This window comes from Rhincodon typus, chromosome 7 (assembly GCF_021869965.1).
Source record: "Rhincodon typus isolate 14 chromosome 7, sRhiTyp1.1, whole genome shotgun sequence".
Lineage (NCBI taxonomy): Eukaryota > Metazoa > Chordata > Chondrichthyes > Orectolobiformes > Rhincodontidae > Rhincodon > Rhincodon typus.
This window is the reverse complement of record NC_063338.1, coordinates 78,305,840-78,323,173: the sequence shown is the minus strand read 5'-3', so window position 1 is coordinate 78,323,173 and position 17,334 is coordinate 78,305,840. Positions and strand designations below refer to the sequence as shown.

The 17,334-nt window shown below is 41.4% G+C and overlaps 1 protein-coding gene across 1 annotated transcript in view; it reads right to left on the bottom strand.

Annotated features, from left to right (window-relative positions):
* Positions 1-200: 200 nt before the first annotated feature.
* The window catches only part of LOC109919500 (kinesin heavy chain), a 165,067-nt gene continuing 147,933 nt past the window's right edge, over positions 201-17,334 (bottom strand). The window contains exons 20-25 of the mRNA XM_048598956.1: positions 17,210-17,311; positions 16,302-16,362; positions 15,400-15,471; positions 14,024-14,128; positions 6,104-6,320; positions 201-319 (exon numbers count right to left, since the gene is read on the bottom strand). Of these exons, the coding sequence (XP_048454913.1) occupies positions 201-319; positions 6,104-6,320; positions 14,024-14,128; positions 15,400-15,471; positions 16,302-16,362; positions 17,210-17,311 (676 nt within the window). The remainder of the gene's footprint in view (positions 320-6,103; positions 6,321-14,023; positions 14,129-15,399; positions 15,472-16,301; positions 16,363-17,209; positions 17,312-17,334) is intronic.

Sequence of the window (17,334 nt, the reverse complement as noted above, 5' to 3'; positions counted from 1 at the left end):
TCTTCTGCTAATACCATCAAAAGTAATTTCTAAACCTAAATAATGCTAATGAAGAATTTCTCTGTCAACAACACACAAATGGCTCAAAAACTAAACTTCACAAAATCACACTTCATTTTAGTAGCAACAAATTTATAGGAGAAATATTGATCAAGGACTGTTTTCAGCTCTATTATTTCAATTAGGCATTATTGTACTTACTACTTGTCTTTGTTCTGATAGTAACTAGAGTTTGAGGTCACAGGTACTCCACCGCCACGAATAACATGAAAGGCTGTTGGGGAGGATGCAGGATAATGACCAGGACGAATAGGTTTGGCTAAAATGAAAGAACAAGATTTAATTAAATTACAGTTCATCCAAATGTGTACAATTGACCTGAAAAATCACAGGCAGAATGTTAACTCCTGCCAACAGGTTTGCAGACAGATGCCCAACAGTTTACACTGCCCTGGACTCACTCCATCACTCTTTCCCATAGAAACATGGAAACACAGAAAATTGGAGCAGGACGAGGTCATTCAGCCCTTCAGCCTGCTCCACTATTCAATATGATCAAGGCTGATCATCGAAGTTCAATACCTTGAGTCCTAACCAATCCAATCCCTCCAGGCACATATTCCTGCTGTGCTAGGAAATAGCCTGGTAAACCTTCTTTGGATTCCCTCAAGAGACAGACATCCGTCCTCAGTGAAGGAGACCAAAACTACACACAATTCACTGGTTGTGGTCTTACCAATGCCCTGTACAGTTGCAGCAAGATACCCCTATAGATTCCTGTCATTATGAAGGCCAACATACCATTTGTTTTATTGACCACCTATTGCACATGCATACTTAGTTTTAGCAACTGATCTACAGGGACACCCAGGTCTCAATGCAATTCCCCTTTCTCAATCCCTTTCAGATAATAATCTGCCTGCCTTCACGGTTATCCACTTCATATTCCATTTTTCCTCTTTCTTAAAATGTCCAAATTGCACTGAAGCTTCTCTGCATCCTCCTCAATGTAAACTCTCCCTCCCAGCTTTGTGTCATCTACAAAGTTGGAGATATGACATGTCGTTTCCACATCTAAATCATTAACATATGTAGTGAATAGCTGGGATTGAAGCACTGATCCTGCAGTACCCCAGTAGTCCTTGCCTGCCACTTGGAAAAAGACCTAAAGATTCCTACAGAGATAGTAAGAACTGCCGATGCTGGAGTCAGAGATAACACAGTGTGGAGCTGGAGGGACACAGCAGGCCAGGCAGCATCAGAGGAGCAAAATAGCTGACATTTCGGTTCGGGACCCTTCTTCAGAAATATTCCTATTCTTTGTTTCCTGTCTGCCAACCAGTTCTGAATCCATTTCAGTACATGATCTCCAATCCCATGTGTTTTAATTTTGCATGCTAATTTCTTACTTGGGACCTTCTGAAAATCCAAGTAAACCACATCCACTGGCTCCTGTTATCTACTCCATCCTCAAAAATTTCACAAGATTTGTCAAGCGCGACTTACCCTTCATTAGAGTTGGCTAACTCTTTCCTATCTCGCCACTATCATCCAAGTGTTCTAATACTTCACCTTTTATAATGGATTCTAGCATTTTCCATGTCAGGTGTAGACAGCTGGGATCAAGTGAATCCCATGAGGTGTGTACCAGGTGTAGGAGTACACATAAGAGGGAATCAGGAGGGCAAAAGGGGATATGAGATATCTTTAGCAGATGAGATAAAAGAGAATCTATAAGTACATTAAGGGCAAAAGAGTAACTGGGAAGAGAATTGGGCTCCTTAAAGATCAACTGTGTCATCTGTAAGTAGAACCACAGGAGATGGTAAGATATTAAACAAATATTTCACATCAGTATTTGCTCTGGAAAAGGATATGGAAGCTAGGGAACTTGGGGAAATAAACAGTGACATTTTGAAAAATGTCCACATTACAGAAGAGGTGGTGATGGAGGTTGTAAAAAGCATAAAGGTAGATAAACCTCCGGAACTGATCAAGTGTATCCCAGAACACTGTGGGAAGCTAGGGAGCAAATTGCGGGGAACTTAGCAGAGATATTTGTATAATCTACAGCCATGGGTGAGGTGCCGGAAGACTGGAAAGTGGCTAATATTGTGCATTTATTTAAGAAAGGCTGCAAGGAAAACCCAGGAAACTACAGACCATTAGCCTAAAGTTAATGGTGGGTGAGTTGTTGGGAGGGGTTCCTGACAGACAGGATTTACATGCATTTGGAAAGGCAAGTACTGATTAGGGATAGTCAGCATGGCTCTGTGTAATGGGAATTCCTGTCTCACTAACTTGATTGAGTTTTTTGAAGATGTGGCCAAGAAGATAGATGAATGCAGAGTGGTAGACGTTGTCTACATGAACTTTAGCAAGGTCATTGACAAAGTTCTGCATGGTAGACTGGTTGGTTAGGTTACATCACATGGAATCTAGGGAGAGCTAGCCAACTGGATACAAAATTGGCTTGCTGATAGGAGACAGAGAGTGTGCTAGAGGGTTGCTTTATGGATGGAAGGCCTTTGACCAGCGGTGTGCCACAAGGATCAGTGCTGGGTCCATTGTGTTTATCATTTATATAAATGATTTGGATGAAAATACAGGAAGCATAGTTAGTATGCTCACGGATGACACCAAAATTGGTGGTAGATAACCTTCTTCTCTGTCAACTATAAGAGTACAATGAGATCTTGATTAGCTGGGCCAATGGGCCAAGGAGTGGAGATGGATTTTATTTAGATAAATGCAAGGTGTTGCATTTTGATAAGACAAACCATGCAGAATGTATACAATTAAATGTACCACCCTTGGGAGTGTTGTTGAACAGAGAGACCTAGGGATTCAGGTACATTGTTGTTTGAATGTGGAATCACAGATAGACAGGGTGGTAAAGAAGGCATTTGCGACACTTGCCTTCATTGGTCAGAGCATTGAGTACAGGGGTTGGAACTTCATGGTGTGTCTGTACAAGATATTGCTGAGGCCACATTTGGAGTATTAAACTGGAAAGGGTGCAGAAAAGATTTACAAAACTAGAAGATTTGAGTTATAAGGAGAGGCTGGATAGGCTGAGACTTTTTTCCTGGAGGTTAGAAGGCTGAAGGGCAACCATATAGAGGGTTATAACATCATGAGGGGCATAGATAGGGTGACTAGTCAAGGTCTTTTCCCTGTAGTAAGGGAGTCTAAACTAGAGGGCATTGGTTTAAGGTGAGAGGAGAGAGATTTAGAACGGACTTGAGGGTGGTGCATATATGGAACAAGCTGCCAAAGGAAGTGTTAAAGACAGGTACAATGCGTTTAAAATACATTTGGACCGGAACATGAATAATAAATGTTTAGAGGGATATGGGCCAAATGCACGCAAATGGGACTAGTTCAGTTTAGGAAACTTGATCGGCATGGACGAGTTGGACCGAAGGGTCTGTTTCCATTCTGTATGACTCTATATTAAGCTAACTCGCCTATAACTCACTGTTTTCTCTCTGCCTCCCTTCTGAAAAATGAGGTTGTACTAGATACCCTCCAAACCATAGGAACTGTTCTAGTGTCAATGGAATTTTGAAAAATGGCCACTAAGTGCATCTACTATTTCTAGGGCCACTTCCTCAAGCACTCTGGGATGAAGACTATCAGGCCCTGGGGATTAATGTGTCTTTAAGTCTGTCAGTTCCTCAATATTATTTCCCTACTAATACTAATTTCTGTCCATTCCTCCTTCCCATTAGGCATTGAGTTCTCCCATATTTTTAGGATATTATTTATTTCTTCCTTTGAGAAGACAAAACTAAAGTATATTTTTAATTGAAGGGTCACTGGATTCAAAACATTAACTCAGTTTTTCTCTCAACAGACGCTGCCAGACTTGGTGTTTCTCCAACATTATTTTTGCTCCAGTTTTTTATTTGTTTATGCATTCAATTGTTCTGCCAACTCTTTGTTCCCCATTTAAATTCCCATGTTTCCAACTATAGGGGACCTAAATTTGTCTTTACTAATCTTTATTTATTTGCAGTACCAAGGTCTGACATTGTGTCTTTTAATCAGGGCAGGTCAATGTCCTGTTCCACACCCTTTCCCATGCCACACAAAATGGCCACCAGTGGAAACAGACTAGAAACTTCTGCTTGCATTCCTCAGCAGCCTCTCTTTGCTCACTCTGGCCCCATTTTAGAATCTGAGTACCAAATTGCCAAGGGCAGGAGAATCAAAGAAAGGTTTACAGCGTTTCCCACCAGCCCAGGGTCATGGGAAATTACCTCCTGCTCCTATTGGCCCACAAGCTGTACTGGGAAGGTACCTACATTTCCATCTAGCTGGCCTCATGCCCACTCAGTTGTCAGATATCACAAAGCCCAGACAATCTACCCTCCAGGATTTAATGGGGAAAAGGTTAAACCTGAAGCATGAAATCTTTTAGATTAATATATTTTAAGGCAACACCCATCTCCAGAGAGCAGGTTAATTAAAAGCTTCCGACCACAATACAGATAAAAGTAGAAGTGAGCAGGATGGAGTCATGTTTGCCATCCCTTTTATTTTTGGCATTTCCTCACCCATGCATCTGCACTAAAATTAGTCCCATTATTTCTAGACAAAGAGGATAAAAATATATCTATATGGAGCATTGTTGAAAGTAATTCCTGTTTTCGATATTTTGAACAACTCTCAATTCTTCAAAATCTACATCGGTCCAAAATGTGACTACTTGGATGCTTTCCCAACACTCATTTAGCATACAGAATTTAAGGAAAACCTGTTGGCCGTTCTGTTTTAGAGCCTATAGTCAGTATTCCATGTTTGTTCACTACTTCCAAATACACCACCTTATATGCTATTCCTTCTCCCTGAATCCCCAAGGTTTCAAAATCAAGGCTCAATGCATTCTAACTCCATCTGTTTTTCTTCCACAATCTCAGAACAGTGTAGCTTCCTACCTATGCTTTTAGACCTATGCTACGTTCTTAGCTTGTAGGTAATGTTGACAATACCTCATTGCATTGTTGATGCCCAGTTAGTCGGCTTAAAAATATGAAATGGGGAGCACTTTCCTCCAATCTAAAATTTACTTTGTGGATAAGTGTTAGATCTGATTCTCTGATTGAGTGCCACTGGTAGGGAGTGATATTTGTAGGAAGTACTAATTAGGAAGCTGTATACCTCTGCTGCTCTGTTTTCCTTCCTTCAATATAAAAGTAAGAAGAATTAGGAGCCCAAGGCCTATATTTCTCTACAGGAATTGTTCTGAAGGGAATCAGTTTTTCAACATAACATCCAACTGATATAAAACCAGGATGACAAAAGTTGGTATCCTAGTTGAACCAGGACAAGTGTTATCACAGAGTGATAAACCTCCTTTGCTGCAAGTTCACAAAGAATTGGAGGACAAACAATGTTCTTTCCACTTACAAGGAAGCGCAGGTTCGTGTGTTTATAGCTCACCAGCCTTTGGATCAACTTGACTTCTGATCAAGATCCACAGCGATGAACCTTACATTCTAACATCAATTCAACTGCAGCATCTTCCCTTGTGGATGGAGTCACAACCACATTTTGCAAGTGGTTTGGATTCAGACATTGTCTCTTTGCTCTCATACGTACAAAGTTTCATCTGTATCCTAACGAATCCCTTTCAAACCCTTCATCTTCACTCTCTCCAGTCTCAATCCAAATTATGAAGCAATCTTTTCCGTCAGGCTCCAGCCTATACCTTTCCTCCACATCACCTGCAGAGTCACTCTTTTAACTGTTAATGACCCATTATCTGAAATAATCTCTGAAACCACTTTATCTTGCTCAATCCAACATGAAGCTTCCCAAAAACACATCACTTTTAACTGTGTACTTAGTCTCCTCTTCTAAAGTTTTGTTCTTCCTCTTTAACGTCTAACTCCCTGCCTTCAATTCAGAGTACAATTTAAATTGGAGTAGCTATTACTGTATTCATGTTGCAGTCAGAAACAATTACACTTTCTTTCACAAACCTGGGGAACAACTTTGCTTTACTGGCACCCTCAGCATCAATAAACTCTCCTCAGGCTAAAGACGGAGCCCACATGCATTAACACAGGTGAGTGGAAGCAGCAAAGACACTCACCAATCTGAGCAGAATGTGCCCGCCTGGCCATGTTTTTGGCTCGTACTGCTTCCTTGATTCGATCGACCTCCTGATGGTAGCGCTTGCGGTCTCTCATGGCACTCTCCTTGGCTTCCTTCAATGCACTCTCCAGTGATTTAACTCTCTCAGCTGTAGCCCGAAGTCGTTTTTCCAGCTTAGGAAGCTCACAACGAAGATCTGCATTGTCACGAACCAGCTGGAAGATATCAAGAATTAAGAGGATGACTGAGAACCTTGAGGTAACTGGGCAGGGAGTGGGGCAACGATATGACTATTTGACTTTGACTGATAGTATCAAATGGCCAATATTGGATCAAATTCCCACAATGCACCTCTCCTGAATTTCATTTCCAGGATAGATGTTTATCGGCCAGAGAATCCAACATTAGACTCTAGTCAAAACAAAGTCAAAACCAGCCCAACTATGAAAATAATCAGAAACACTGTGATAGCATGACCAACTAATGGGTTTAATGGAGTTGAGAACATTAATCCTAAGTTTTATTTGGCAGATCTAAGTGGACATAAAAGTAGACATGCTGCAGAATTTATAATGAGTTTGAAAGCATAATTTCCATGCTATGCTTCTGTTTTGTGGGCTTATTGACAACATGAAAACATTTGGCCATTATTTAAGAGTACAAGGAATTCATCAATGACATCATCCATCTGCATTCTAAAGCATACAACTAGATAAGGCAACAAAAAATGCAGAAAGACAGAAGGTCAAAAGAAAGTACGAATATCACATAACCATTATTCCTATGCATCCTGTGGCATGTCTGTTACATTCTACTCAATTTATCTCTTACCCATCCACTCCTTAATAAAATGGCCAGAAACTACCAGAAATAATGAAGACCTCACAGAGTCCATGAGACTCACTGACAATACTCATTGTATTTCACAGTGGAAAATCAAAGGAATCTTTGCAAATTCTTTCAGCATATTTGTAGTCACATTGGGAAGAGAAAGTTTACCAGATGCATCAGGACTGACTGTTACTCAAAAAGCATGAAACATACAGCCATTCCCACAATAAACAAAATATACAAATAATCTATTCAATTCCCTCAAGGACCACTGTCTATTTATTCTCTCTGCTTGAGCCTGAAATTAACCTCTTTCAGTTTGCATCACCAATGACACAAACATCAAGGCATAAGTTCTCACAAGATTAATGAATATTGCTACCTGCACAATACAGCTCTCCCCAAGTGATGTCACATTGATCAGTGGGCTTTTAACCACAGAAGTTTCCATTGACAATGACACTATGGTGACAACACTCTCATTTAGACGATGCCAATAACGGAAATCCAAAGTTTCAGAAGGTTCACTTAAGAGATTTTATTAATAGACAAAATAGAGTCAAAGGGTTGCAGTTTGGAATTAAAGACAATCATGCTTGTCCCATCATTCAGTGAGGTCAGAGCTGATCCTTGACAGAGTTCATTATACAAACTCTAATTTCACAATCCATTTCAAAAGCGGTTCTAAATGATACCATCCTATTAGGTCATCCTAGTCATTAACTCAACAGAAGAATGGATTTGTTGACCAACTAAGTGAGGTGAGGAAGAATGCTGCATTTCATTTTGAGCTAATATGTTTTACAGAACTTTGGAATGGTGGCTTACTGACAAACAAGAGTATAATTAGCAAAGGAAAAGTGTCATATATTGCAGATATATTAAACAGGGTAGTAGAGATACCAAATCTGCTAATGCAAACTAGTCCTGCCATATTCTGTTGTGAATGGTGGTAGGCAATTAAACAGCTCACTGGGGGAAGATGCTCCACAAATATGACGGGGACCCATCACGTCAGTGCAAAGATAAGGCTGAATAATTTACAAGTATCTGCAGCCAGAGGTGGTGAGTGGATGATCAGTCTCAGACTATTCGAGAGGACCCCATCATCACAGATGCCACTTCTCAGCCAATTTGATTCACTCCATATGATATCAAGAAATCGCTGAAGGCACTGGATACTGCAAAGACTGCGGGTCCTGACAACATTCCAGCAATGATACTGATGATACGTGCTCCAGCCAAACTGTCCCATTACAGCTACAACATTGGCTTTTAAACTGACAATGTGGAAAATTGCCCAGGTATGTTCTTATTGCTAAAATCTGACATATCCAATCAGGCCAACTGTTTCCCGGCAGTTTACTTTCAGTAAAGTGATGGAAAGAGTTCTCAACAGCACTATCGAGTGCAACCTAGTTAGCAATAACATGCTCATTCATATTCAGTTTATGTTCTGCCAGGGCGACTTATTTCTTCACTTCATTACAAAGAGGCTTCAACATGGACAAAAGAGATGAATTCAGACGTGAAGTGAGAGTGACTGCCTTTGACATCAAGCCACACTTGAATAAAGTGTGGCATCAAGTGGCCCACGCAAGACTGGAGTTAATGGGAATCAGGAGAAATCTCTGTGCTGGCTGGAGTCATAGCTGGCACATAGGAAGGTGGTCGTGCTTGTTGGAGGTCAGTCATCTTGTAAGACCATAACATATTGGAGTGGTATTAGGCGCTTCAGCCCATCGAGTCTGCTCCACTATTTGAACATGGCTGATACGTTTCTCAATCCCATTCTCCTGTCTTCGCTCCATGACCCTTAATCCCTTATTAATCAAGAATCAATCTATCTCTATCTTAAATACGCTCAATAACTTGCTCTTCACAGCACTCTGCAGCAATGAGTTCCACAGATTCACTACCTCTGGCTGGAAAAATTCCTCCTTATCTCAGTTCTAAAGACTGTGCCCTCATGTCCTAGTCTCTCCTACTAGTGGAAAAATCTTTTCCATGTTCACTCTATCCAAGCCTCTCAATGTTCTATAAATTTCATGAGGTCCCCCCTCAACCTTCTAAACTCCATCGACTACAGACCAAGATTCTATAATTAGAGGAATAGATAGCATCCTTTGTAAGCAGGATAGAGAGTCCCACATGGTATGTTGCCTGTCCAGTGCCAGGGTGAGGAAAATCTCTGAACGGCTTGAAAGATATTGGAGAGGGAAGGGGAGGAACCAGTTGTTGTGGTCCACATCTGGACACACAACATAGGCAAGAAGAAGAAGGAGGACTGTTTTGGGGATAATCAGGAACTAGGAACTAAATTAAAGAACAGGTCCTCAAACGTTATAATCTCCAGACTACTACAAAAGCCACATGCAAATTGGCACAAGGACACGAGAATAAGGGAAGTAAACATGTGGCTAAAGAAGTGGTGCGGAAAAAGGGGTTCCTTTTCATGCGCACTGGCATCAGTGTTGGAACAGGAGGGATCTGTACCACTGGGATGGTATCCACCTGAACCAAGCTGGGATCAATGTTCTAGCAAAAAGGGTAAATAGTATGGTCAACAGGAATTTAAATGAGAAAGTTGGGGAGAAGGGAAGGGTAAAACTCCAAGAAGTATAATGGACAATGGGAAACAAAGCAGCAAGTTAACATTAGCGATGTGCAATGAGGCAGACCTGAAAAGGGAGCTTAAGGTGAAGGAACCCGTTGGAGGCAGTGATCATAATATGATACACTTTACCCTGCAATTTGAGAGGGAGAAGCTAGAATGAGATGTAACGGTATTACAGTTGAATAAAGGCAGTTACAGAGGCATGAGGGAGGAGCTGGCCAGAATTGACTGGGAGAGGAGCCTAGCAGGAAAGACAGTGGAGCAGCATTGGCAGGAGTTTCTAGGAGTAATGCGGGAGACACAGCAAAAATTCATCCCTTGGAAAAAGAAGCATACTAAAGGGAAGATGAGGCAACCATAGCTAACAAGGGAAATCAGGAACAGCATAAAAGCAAAAGAGAAAGCATATAATGTGGCAAAGGGCAATGGGAAGACAGGGGATTGGGAAGCTTCCAAGACCAACAGAGGACAACTAAGAAAGAAATAAGGAGGGAGAAGACTAAATTGTAAGGGTAAGCTAGACAGTAATATAAAAGAAGATTGCAAGAGCTTCTTTAGAAATACAAAGGGCAAAAGTGGACATTGGGCCACTGGAAAATGATGCTGAGGAGATAGTAGTGGGGAACAAAGAAATGGCTGAGGAACTTTGCGTCAATCCTCACCGTGGAAGACACGAGTAACATCCCAAAAATTCAAGAGCATCGGGGGGCAGAGGTGAGTAAGATGGTCGTCACCAACGAAAAGGTGCTAGAAAAACTGAACTGAAAGGTCTGAAGGTGGATGAATAACCTTGACCAGATGACTACACCCCAGATTTCTGAAGGAGGTAGCTGAAGAGATAGTGGAGGCATTAGTGGTGATCCTACAGGAATCGCTGGAGTCAGGGAAGGTCCCAGAGGACTGGAAAATTGCTAACGTAACCTCCCAGTTTAAGAAGGGAGTAAGGCAAAAGATGGGAAATTACAGGCCAATTACACTGACCTCAGTCACTGGTAAGATTTTGGAGTCCATTGTGAAGGATGAGATTTCTGAATATTTGGAACTGCGTGGTAAAATAGGGCAAAATCAGCATGATTTCATCAAGGGGAGGTCATGCCTGACAAATCTGTTAGAATTCTCTGAGGAGCTAACAAGCAGGTTAGACCAAGTAGAGCCAATGGATGTTATCTAGCTGGACTTCCAGAAGGCTGCTTAGTAAGATAAGGGCCCATGGTGTTAGAGGCAAGGTACTAGCATGGATAGAAGATTGGCAGTTTGACAGAAAGCAGAGAGTGGGGATGGCAGTCAGTGACTACTGGTGTTTTGCAAGGGTCACTGTTGGGACCACAACTTTTTACTTTACACGTTAAATGATCTAGATGAAGGAAGTGAGGGCATTCTCGCTAAGTTTGCAGATGATACAAAGATAGGTGGAGGGACAGGTAGTATTGAGGAGACAGGGAAGCAACAGAAGGATTTAGACAGGTTAGGAGAGTGGGCAAAGAAGTGGCAGAGCAAATACAACGTGGGAAAGCATGAGGTCATGCACTTTGGTAGGAAGGAAAGAGGCGTAGACTATTTTCTAAATGGGGAGAAAGTTCAGAAATCTTAAGTGCAACGGGACTTTGGAATCCTCGTCTAGGATTCTCTGAAGGTTAACTTACAGGTTGAGTCAGTAGTTAAGAAAGCAAATACAATGTTGGCATTTATTTCAAGAGAACTAGAATATAAAAGCAGGGATGTACTTCTGAGGCTTTACAAGGCTCTGGTCAGACCACATTTGTAATATTGTGAGCAATTTTGGGCCCCATATCTCAGGAGGGATGTACTGGCCCTGGGGTGGGTCTGGAGGAGGTTCACGAAAATGATCCCAGGAATGAAAGGCTTAACAGAATGAGGAATGTTTGAGGACTCTGGGTCTATACTCGATGGAGTTTAGAAGGATGAGGGAGGATCAAATAGAAACTTACAGAATACTGAAAGGCCTGGATAGAGTGGACATTGGGAAGATGTTTCCATTAGGAGGAGAGACTAGGTCGCCAGGGTATAGCCTTCGAGTAAAGGGAGACCCTTTAGATCGGAGACGAGGAGAAACTTCTTCAGCCAGACAGTGGTGAATCTTTGGAATTCATTACCAAGGAAGGCATTGAAGGCCAGATCATTGAGTATACTTAAGACAGAGCTAGTTGGTTCCTTATTGTTAAGGAGATCAAAGGTCACAGGGAAAAGGCGGGAGAATGGGGTTGAGAAACTTATCAGCCATGATTGAATGGTGGAGCAGACTTGATGGGCCAAATGGCTTAATTTCTGCTCCTATGACTTATGGTCTTAATGGTCTATTCGCAACCACTTCCCATATGACAAGACTTTCATCCCTGGGATCACTCTTGTACACCTCCTCTGGACCCCCTCCAAAGTCAGCACATTCTTCCTGAGATACAGGGCCCAAAACAGCTCACAATATTCCAAATTCTAGAGGTAAGGTGAGAGTAACAGCCTTTGACATCAAGGCTGCATTTGACTGATTGTGGCATCAAGGATCTCTAGCAAAACTGGAATCAATGGGTGTCAAGGGCAAACTTTCCATTAGTTGGAGTTATACCTGGCACATAAGAAGATGATTGTGGTTGTTGGAGCTCTGTCATGTCAGCTCCAGGATATCTCTGCAGGAGTTCCTCAGGGTAGTCTCCTAGGTACAACCATCCTCAGCCACCTCATCAACAATCTTCCTCCAATATAAGGTCAGATGTGGGGATGTTCAATGATGATTGGACAATGTTCAGCACTATTTGTGACTCCTCAGATACTGAAGCAGTCCATGTTCAAATGCAACAAGATCTGCACAACATCCAGGCTTCAGTTGATAAGTGGCAAGTAACACTTGCACGTACCAATGCCAGGCTATGATTATCTCCATTAAGAGACAATCTAACCACCACCCCATGACATGCAATGGTATTATTATCACTGAATCCCCCATAATCAACATTCTGAAACTCAGCTGGACCTGCCACATAAACACAGCCACCACAAGAGCCTGGGAATAATGCAGCAAGTAACTCACCTCCTGACTCCCCAAAGCCTGTCCACCATGTATAAGGCATGAATCAGGAGTGTGATGGAATACTCACCACTTTCCTGGATGGGTGGAGCTTCAACAATACTCAAGAAGCTTGACACTATCCACTTGATTGGTACCATACCCACAAGCATCCACTCCTTCTACCACCATTGCTCAGTAGCAGCAGCGTGTGCTATCTACAAGATGCACTGCAGAAATTCACCAAAGATCCTCAGACTGTACCTTTTAAACCCACAAACACTTCCATCTAGAAGGACAAGGGCAGCAAATACATGGGAACACCTCCACCTGCAAGTTCCCCGCCAAGCCACTCACTAAACTGAATTGGAAATATACCACTGTTCTTTCAATGCCGCTGGTTCAAAATCCTAGAATTCCCACCCAAACAGCACCGCCCACATCCCATTAATCAATTCTAAAAAAGCAGTCTGACCAGAGCCTTATACAGACTCAGCTGTACACTCGTGCTCTTGTATTCTAGTTCCCTCAAAATGAATGCTATCATTGTATTTGCTTTCCTAACTGCAAAATGAACCTGCATGTTGACCTTATGACAATCCTCAACTAGGACTTCCAAGTCCCTTTATGCTGCAGATTTCTGAAGCCTTCCCCATTTAGAAAATAGTTTATGGCTCTAATCTTCCCACCAAAGTGTATAGCCTTATACTTTCCCACATTGTATTCCATCTGTCACTTCCTTGCCCATTCCGCTAGCCTGTCCAAGTCCTCCCACAGCCTTCCCGCCTCCTCAACTCCATCTATCTTTGTGTCAACTGCAAACGTAGCAATGATGCTCCCAATTCCCTTTTCCAGCAAGTTAATGTAAATGTGAAAGTTGTGATCCTAACACTGACCCCCATAGAATTTCGCTAGTCACTGGGTGCCATGCTGAAAAAGTTCCCTTTATACCCACTTATGGCCTTCTGCCAGTAATCCAATCCTTTATCTATGCCAGCAGCTTGCATCTATCACCATGGGCTCTTATCTTATTTAGCAGCCTTCTATCTGGTACCTTTTCTAAGACTTCTAGAAATCCAAATGGGTCATGTCCACTGGCTCTCCATTATTTAACTTGCTCGCTACCTCCAATACATCTCTCCAGAAATTACACAGGGCAATGTCCTAGGCCTAACCACCTTTCATTGCTTCATCAATGACCTTACCTTCATCATAAGGTCAGAGAAAAGACTGTTCACCAATGATTACAAAATATTCAGTACTATTTGCAACTCCTCAGATACAGAAGCAGTCTAAATACAGCAAGACCTGAACAATATTGCAGGTTTGGGCTAGCAGGTGGGAAGTAACATCCACACAATACATGTGCCAGGCAAATTTGAAAATTGTATGACAGAGGACATTAGAAGACCAGACTACTTTCAGAATTTCGACATGAATCCTCATCATACCTGCTTGTGAACTTTTGTAAGTTGCTCCAGGTTGTTCTCAAGAAAGGATATTTTCTGTTTCTGAGCAGCACTCCCCCCTCCATCATCGGAATCCACTTCTGTGCTCTGAGGATGCACAAAGCAAAATGATCAATCTGTGACCAGTCTCAAACTGTAATCAGTCAAAATGACATTTACGTCCTTGTAACAGAGCTCTGCTGATAGTGTTCATTTATCGGCAAATAAAGTCAGCAACTATATTTGTGAACAGGAACAGTATGATTCCTTTCAGTGAGATACATCAATTTATACTCTTGCTGTATGGATGAGATAGTTCTGTTAGTCTGAAATGTTTCGACAAAATCTACTGCAATCAAATGTCAATGTAAAATTCTGATAGTTTGGGGTGGGGGTGTCGGGCAGTGGATTTGATGGTGCAGGTTTACACATTTAGTTTTTCACATTTCAGCCATCAGAATAATCCCACCAGAAGTTGAAGTGTTGAAGAGAGGTACTGGTGGAAGCTGACTGGGGTTGACCAGAGAATATTCTAGAATGACTGATTTTTTTCTAGTAACTGAAAAATCTTGATGCAGAACTAAAAATTGTGAGGATTTTGGTTGAAAACAAAACTGTTTGCACCTGCAGCTGTCATTGACCCAAGCTCGCAATTTTAAGATAATTGGCAAAAATACCCAGTGGTAGAGATGAAGACTTTTTTTAAATTCAGAAAGTTGCAGTGACACAGAATGCTTTGCACAGTAGGGTGATGGAAGCGAGTTTAGGTTGAAAATTCACATTTAAAAAGGAAAACAAAATGCAGGTACAGGTGCGCATTGTTGAATCAATTTCTGTGCTTTATGGGTCTATTGGTGGATTTTAATTCAAGTAAGGGGAGAATCCAACATCGGCTACACAAACTGGCAGTGTCCCTGGAAGAAGTAAGTCCTTACTTGGCAACAGGAACCCTACTGCCAGGCTCCTGCCTCCATGGGAGACATTTAATTGCTGCACTTACCCCAGCAGGGTGAGAATCCCACACCCAGAGGGCTGCTGGTCAGAAACTGGCAGTTCTCCATTACCTGCAGCACTACCAAGAGTGGTGGACACTGCCACTAATACACTTGGAAATTCGCCATAAATCCCTGTAAGATAGTGGGTTGTCAGCCTCTGAGAAAGCCACTTTAGAATGCTAATTACCGATAGCTGTTCCTTTAGGTAATCTCACCCTCCTCATATCATACCTAGAACTAAATGAGTACAATTCGATTGATTGTTTACTTTTAAATTTAGAGAGGAAAACCATGGCTCCTTACAGGTCCTCTCCAAAAGCATGCCCATAATGGACTCTTAGGAAGTGCATTAAAAAAAGCATTGGACAAGATCAATTGACTTACTTTCTTGACTCTGGTGGTGAGGTCTTGAACAAAAAGTTTTCGGAGGTTGTGGAGAGTTTGAAGTTCTTTTGCCTTTTCAAAAAATAAGTAGTCACCATTAGAAGCTTTATGGAACACAGATTTGAAATAAACATGTCGCCTCCCAATCATTAATCATTCTACCGGTCATTAATGAGCACAAACCCTATTGACTACAGACATTTGCAAACATAACTTGAAATAACTGGAAGTCACATCATTTGATTTGGGCTGTGGGGGAGGTGGAGGGAGGAGGTGAAACTGTGTTTAAAACTGCCATATCCAAGAAAAACATCCATTTGTTGAAAAAAAAGTTGCTGATTATAATATACAACGGAGCAAACAATATGTGCGGAGCAGAACAGGATCTTGGTATGGAACATATGGAAAATTTATTCCTCCCCGCACCCGACCCCCAACCTCTGCTATCCAAAAAAATTTAGAAGGTGATGACAGGATCTGACATTTTTGTTGGGTAAGATAATTCACCAATGAAAACATCCCTGTTCAAGGCACCCACTTTCCAGCCTCTGCACTCAAATTAGAAACAGATTGCAATGTGGTTCAACAGATCTACATGGAAATATATGGCTCTGTTTGTTTCGACTGCAGAGATTCTTTAAAGAAAAACTAATAATGTTTTCACGCTGGTGACAGTATATGCCAGAAACCATGGAATCTATATTGGAAAGGTTCAACTTAGGAAAGAGGTTTATAGGCATTACACTGTAACTCCACTGCACTGTGCATTGCACTGAAATGGCACAGTCTGTTTTCTACAGGTAAGTGACTTTCAAGTTTAATTGTTACATAATTGGGTAGGGAACTAGTTTATCCTGAACTGAGTCCATTAAAAGTCCAATAGGTTTCACATTGAAACTTACAACTGTCTCCTCCAGCCCCTTGAGGTCCTGTTTTGCTTGCTCTCTTTTGTCATTAAGAAGTCTAAAAGCAGGACATAAAAGTTATTCGGAGTCAGATTTTATTTGAGATTGACAGCGTATTAAGAAAATAACTTCATGCCTCCGTGTTGTACAATTTACTAAATCAGAGGTAAACAGATCACATTACAAAAGAATAGTCTTCAAGTAACAACAAGCCAAACGTTATAATTATAACGTTATATAACTGTCATGCTATTATAGTAAGCAGTCTTGTGAGAGCATCACCAGTCAGCAATGGGGCGCCACTGAGCAAAACAAGAACTCCAGTACAGAATGTACACAACAGATACAAGAATTTTTATTGCAAAATTATACAGACACTCACATACCACCACTGGAACAGAAAAAGGAACAGAAAGACCAGAACTAGGATGTTTTGCCTGGACAAATATTGTCAACCGATAAATTGATACTGTGCATCAGCACTTGGAAGACCAAGTTAGGAGTACCTTTTTAAAAAAAATTCTGTCCAAAAGCCCAATAACAGCCCAAGAATTCCCAAGGGATTGAAGATTCCTCAGGTACTGCTAAGATGGATAGGAGGTGTTTTTTCACATGGTAGGCTAATACCCTTAGTCCTCTCTCTCTCTTTCTCTATCTCTCTCTGTTGCTTTCTTCTCTGTTCCCATAGAAGTGCCTCCATTCAGCCCAATCATCCACTAAGAGTTAAAATGACACAGATATTTATAGTGGATGATATTGAGTATCATTCATGGATGCTCACACTTGACAAGCTTCCAGGTACCTCTGGATCATAAAGTGAAACCTGCGGCTTTATTATAAACCAACAACCATTAAATAACACAATTCTTATGGTGGAACGAAGATCATTTTAAGAATAAGCTTACACAAGTTTCTGGAGCTTGACACTTTTCTCATGCTCCTCCATTTTCAGTTTTTCAAAATCGGAGTTTAATTTCTCCTGCTCCAATACAAGCTTTTGGTTCAAACTGTTGAGTGTGAAACAACAAAA